Raw genomic sequence first — 6,000 nt, forward strand, 5'->3', positions numbered from 1 at the left:
ATAGAAAATAGGTGCAGGAGTAGGCCATTCGGCCCTTCGAGCCTGCACCGCCATTCAATATGATCATGGCTGATCATCCAACTCAGTATCCTGTACCTGCCTTCTCTCCATACCCCCTGATCCCTTTAGCCACAAGGGCCACATCTAACTCCCTCTTAAATATAGCCAATGAACTGGCCTCAACTACCTTCTGTGGCAGAGAATTCCACAGATTCACCACTCTCTGTGTGAAAAAAAACTTTCTCATCTCGGTCCTAAAAGACTTCCCCTTATCCTTAAACTGTGACCCCTTGTTCTGGACTTCCCCAACATCGGGAACAATCTTCCTGCATCCAGCCTGTCCAACCCCTTAAGAATTTTGTAAGTTTCTATAAGATCCCCCCTCAATCTTCTAAATTCCAGCGAGTACAAGCCGAGTCTATCCAGTCTTTCTTCATATGAAAGTCCTGCCATCCCAGGAATCAATCACCGTCTATATCTCTTGATTCCCTTATCCCTAACCAGTCTGAAGAAGGGTCTCGACCTGAAACGTCACCCATTCCTTCTCTCCAGAGATGCTGCCTGTCCCGCTGAGTTACTCCAGCATTTTGTGTCTGTCTTCGGTTTAAACCAGCATCTGCAGTTCCTTCTCACACGCGATTACAATTGATCGATTTACAGTGTACAGATACATGATAAGGGAATAACGTTTAGTGCAAGGTAAAGCCAGCAAAGTCCGATCTAGGCTAGTCCGAGGGTCATCAATGAGGTGGATAGTAGTTCAGGACTGCTCTCTGGTTGTGGTAGGATGGTTCAGTTGCCTGATAACAGCTGGGAAGAAACTGTCCCTGAATCTGGAGGTGTGCGTTTTCACACTTCTGTACCTCTTGCCTGATGGGAGAGGGGAGAAGAGGGAGTGGCCAGGGTGAGACTGGTCCTTGATGATGCTGCTGGCCTTGCCGAGGCAGCGTGAGGTACCGGAGAACCAGTGTGTGAACAAGTGATCGATGGTCGGTGTGGACTTGGTGGGCCTGTTTCCATGCTGAATCTGTAAACTATACGGCCCAAAGTAAAGCATCTGTTCCCTTACATAGGCCTGACTGGAGATACGTACCACATTCCAGTGCTCTGTGTCGCTGGGCTTGTACTGGATTTCAAATTGACAGCGGCCAGTGCTGGCATCTAGCTCAGCTGAGACTTCCCACCACAGCTGTATGTCCATCAACAACCCCGACTGGCTGATGTTCAAGAGCGACCAGTTCAAGGAGATTGGGGTGTCTGGCTTTACTGCAAGAATGAGAAAATAATACTGAATGTTACAGTGAAATGGAAACACAACAGGCTGCCAGCAGATGCTGGAATCTGGAGCAGAATACAAAGTGCCGGAGGAACTCAGCATGTCATGAACAGACAACAGCTACTGCCCATTCCCTCCACAGATGCTGCCTGACTCACTGAGAACCTCCGGCACTTTGTACATGGCTCACCACATCGACTGTTCATTCCCTCCACAGATGCTGCCTGACTCGCTGAGAACCTCCGGCACTTTGTACATGGCTCACCACATCGACTGTTCATTCCCTCCACAGATGCTGCCTGACTCACTGAGAACCTCCGGCACTTTGTAATTTGCTCACGTTACAGTGAAAACCAGTAAGTTATATATTAAAAATAAAGCTCTGGTTAATAATAAGTTTATTTTTGTTACTGTAGGCCTGAAATACCAAGGCTGCATGTTACATTGATTATCATTGTATCATTGCACGTGTCAATAGAAGCAATCGCCTGTCAATTTCAATGATCCCCAAAGCGAAGCTGACAGACTGTGTTCTTAATAGACAATTGACAATAGTCAATAGACAATAGACAATAGACAATAGGTGCAGGAGTAGGCCATTCAGCCCTTTGAGCCAGCACCGCCATTCAATGCGATCATGGCTGATCACTCTCAATCAGTACCCCGTTCCTGCCTTCTCCCCATACCCCCTCACTCCGCTATCCTTAAGAGCTCTATCCAGATCTCTCTTGAAAGCATCCAAAGCATCCACACCTTCACCACTCTCTGACTGAAAAAGTTCTTCCTCATCTCCGTTCTAAATGGCCTACCCCTTATTCTTAAACTGTGGCCCCTGGTTCTGGACTCCCCCAAAATTGGGAACATCTTTCCTGCCTCTAACGTGTCCAACCCCTTAATAATCTTATACGTTTCGATAAGATCCCCTCTCATCCTTCTAAATTCCAGTGTATACAAGCCTAGCCGCAAGCCTAGTATACAAGACAGTCCCGCCATTCCGGGAATTAACCTAGTAAGAGGCAATGCCGCCTGATTGCTGTGGGGAGGTTACATGGAAACAATTTTCTCCCCCACCGGACTGTTTGTTTTTCCAAGACAGCCTTTTCCCCCAGCCAATTACCAAAGTAACTTTTAAGTGGTCCTCCAGTTCCCAATCAAAATCGCATGATAACCATTTTGTCTCGCATACTGCAAAAGAGCATTCCCTAATTCATCACGTGTTACCGAATAGTGAAAGGCCTGGATAGAGTGGATGTGGAGAGGATATTTCCACTAGTGGGAGAGTCCAGGATCAGAGGTCACAGCCTCAGAATTAAAGGACGTTCCTTTAGGAAGGAGATGAGGGGGAATTTCTTTAGCCAGAGGGTGGTGAATCTGTGGAATTCATTGCCACAGACGGCTGTGGATGTATTTAAGGCAGAGATGAAGAATTCTTGATGAGTAGGGGTTATGTAGAGAAGGCAGGAGAATGGGGTTGAGAGGGAGAGATAGATCAGCCATGATTGAATGGTGGGGTGGACTTGATGGGCCGAATGGCACAACTCTGCTCCTATCTTTTATGAACATCATGAACTTGTGGCATATTTACCAATTTCAGCAAGTACAAAGCAGCGATGGTCATGTGTGATGTTGTCCAACTTTAGTTGGACACAGTATTCGGTCTCGGAGGTGTGGGATTGATTGAAGTAGCAGCAGTTTTCTCTGGCCATATACTCTGGACATTCCCTCCAGCTGGCACTTTTCCTGAACAGAAAATAACCATCAGTCGTCACCAGTCTTCAGACAAATCAACAAATAATGATCCCTTGAGTTAAGTGCAACGCTGGTTAGGTAGACACAAAAAGCTAGAATAACTCAGCAGGTCAGGCAGCATCTCTGGAGAGAAGGAATGGGTGACGTTTCGGGTCAAGACCCTTCTTCAAACTGAGAGTCAGGGGAAAGGGAAACGAGAGATATAGGCGGTGATGTAAAGAGATGTAGAACTAATGAATGATAGATAGGCAAAAAAGTTACGATGATAAAGGAAACAGGCCATTATTAGCTGTGGGCTAGGTGAAAACGAGTTACAGACAATGAGACTCACCAGGACGACAGTGAAGCTGGTTCAAGGATTAGGGTGGGGGAGTGACAGAGAGAGTGGAGATGCAAAGGTTACTTGAAGTTAGAGAAGTCAATGTTCATACCGCTGGGATGTAAGCTGCCCAAGCGAAATATGAGGTGCTGTTCCTCCAATTTGCATTTGGCCTCACTCTGACAATGGAGGAGGCCCAGGACAGAAAGGTCAGTGTGGGAATGGGAGGGGGAATTAAAGTGTTTGGCAACCGGGAGATCAGGAAGGCCCAGGTGGACTAAGCGAAGCGATCGCCCAGTCTATGTTTGGTCTTGCTGATGGTTACCTTCTTGACTTGCTCTTACATTGCTCCATCATTTATGAACCTCCCCTTTCACTCCAGTTACCTTTTGTAAAAATTCTCTCTATTCTAGTTTTTGCAATTTATTGTTCGCTGCCTGTCAAGTCAGTACTTGTACCTGAGTTGTACTTTCCCTGCTTCACTAAATCCTCCCACTAATTAAAGTGCTGGCTTCTGTACTGTTTGGGCCGCCCGGTGGCTCAGCAGTAGAGCTACTGCCTTACAGCGCCAGAGACCCGGGTTCGATCCTGACTACGGGTGCTGTCTGTACGGAGTTTGTACCTTCACACCTGCGTGGGTTTTCTCCGAGATCTTTGGTTTCCTCCCACACTCGTAGGTTAATTGGCTTGGTATAAATGTATAAATGTTTTTAAAAATTGTCCCTAGTGCGTGTAGGTAGTGTTAATGCGCAGGGATCGCTGGTCGGTGCGGACTCGGTGGGCTGAAGGGCCTGTTACCACACTGTATCTCTAAACTAAACTAAACTAAACTAAACTAAACTCTGGAGAAGTAGTATTACACACAAGCATTATCCTGGTGATAGCTATGCAGACCTCCAAGCAATAATTACCACCAACTTAATTGTCCAAATGCAATGAGCCAGTATCATGGTTATTGCTGACTGATATTGTGAAATAAACTACAAGATCAAAGTGAATTTAAATTCTAAATGCTAGGTCAAAAGTTAACCAAACCCATGCAAACAAATAATCTCTTCAAATACATACATTTTGGATGGATGGCCAGGGCAAAAGCTGGAGGATAAAGGGGAGAGTGTTTGCTTGGAATGTGCGGATGTCAGCGATGTACCAAATGAGAATGAGTACGTGGCATCTGCATTGACCAAGGAGAAGGATAAGGTGGTCATGGTGATGGAGCGGTAGAGTTACTGCCTTACAGCGAATGCCAAAATCACTCCCCGTGACCGTGTGGCTTTTCTCCGAGATCTTCGGTTTCCTCGCACATTCCAAAGACGTACGGGTATGTAGGTTGCTTGGCTTGGTATAAAATGTCCCTAATGGGTGTAGAATAGTGTTAATGTATGCGGGGATTGCTGGTTGGTGCGGACCCAGTGGGCCAAAAGGGCCTATTTCCACGCTGTATCTCTAAACTAAACTAGATCAGTAATGTGCAGTTTGAGATTAAGGAGAAAGTGGTGCTGGATTTCTTCAAGAGCATTAAATTGGATAAATTCCCAGGACTTGATGGATGTATCCCAGGTTATTGAGGATGTGACTCGGTGGGCTGAAGGGCCTGTTTCCGTGCTGTATCTCTAAACTAAACTAAACTAAACAAAGGGCACCTGGTGTGGGGGAACCGGCGAGAACCAAGGGAATACGTTAAACACAAATGGAATATGTTAAAAATTATTTGTGTTAAAACGGGATACTTTGTCGGCATATCTAGGGTATGCAAACCAATATCACCGTAACTTGTCGCATGTGACAATAAAGTATCATTAATTCATTCTAAACAATCATGGCGGGCGGGGAGTGGACGTCGGCAGCTCCTACCCCTCTGTGTAGAAGAACTTCAGCCGTACGCTGTCAGTCAGGTTCACCCCGTGTCCGGCGCTCCAGCTGCACGAGAAGGTTTCCTGTTCCGACGAGCGGCATTCTGTGATCCGAGGCCCTTTGGAAGGTGAGGAGAAAGGAGAGGTTTGGTGGTGTGCTGCAAAGGGAAGAGATCAGCTGCAACTCATCTCTGACTTCCCAAATACTTGCACAGGACTACACTCTAGGAGACAAGGGCAGAGTTCCATGAAAGAGGCGGCACTGGTAGAAAGGGCGAGGAAGAAGGCTTTTAGAGACTACAGTGCGGAACAAGTTCTTCAGCCCGCCGAGTCCACACCGACCACCGATCACGTACACTAGCAGGGGGTGCAGCGGTAGTGTTGCTGCCTTACAGTGAATGCAGCTTCAGAGACCCGGGTTCTATCCTGACTACGGGTGCTGTTTGTACCTTCTCCCCGTGACCTGCGTGGGTTTTTTCCGAGATTTTCGGTTTCCTCCCACACTCCAAAGACGTACAGGTTTGTAGGTTAATTGGCTTGGTAAATGTAAAAATTGTCCCTAGTGGATATAAGATAGTGTTAATGTGCAGGGATCGCTGGTCGGCGTGGACTCGATGGGCCTGTTTCTCTGAACTAAACTAAACTAAACTAGCATTACCCTACACACACAAGGAACAATTTACAATTTTGCCAATTAACCTACAAACCTGCACGTCTTTGGAGTGTGGGAAGTAGAAACTGAAGAAGAGGAAACCCACGCAGGTCACGGGGAGAACGTACAAACTCCGTATAGACAGCACCCA

General features: G+C 46.7%; 1 protein-coding gene across 1 annotated transcript in view; it reads right to left on the minus strand.

Annotated features, from left to right (window-relative positions):
* LOC144611800 (growth hormone receptor-like) overlaps positions 1-5,320 on the minus strand; it is a 49,716-nt gene extending 44,396 nt beyond the window's left edge. Inside the window, exons 1-3 of the mRNA XM_078431060.1 lie at positions 5,199-5,320; positions 2,862-3,016; positions 1,094-1,266 (exon numbers count right to left, since the gene is read on the minus strand). Of these exons, the coding sequence (XP_078287186.1) occupies positions 1,094-1,266; positions 2,862-2,982 (294 nt within the window). The 5' untranslated portion in view covers positions 2,983-3,016; positions 5,199-5,320. The remainder of the gene's footprint in view (positions 1-1,093; positions 1,267-2,861; positions 3,017-5,198) is intronic.
* Between the last annotated feature and the right edge of the window lie 680 nt (positions 5,321-6,000).

Source organism: Rhinoraja longicauda, chromosome 3 (assembly GCF_053455715.1).
Source record: "Rhinoraja longicauda isolate Sanriku21f chromosome 3, sRhiLon1.1, whole genome shotgun sequence".
NCBI lineage: Eukaryota > Metazoa > Chordata > Chondrichthyes > Rajiformes > Arhynchobatidae > Rhinoraja > Rhinoraja longicauda.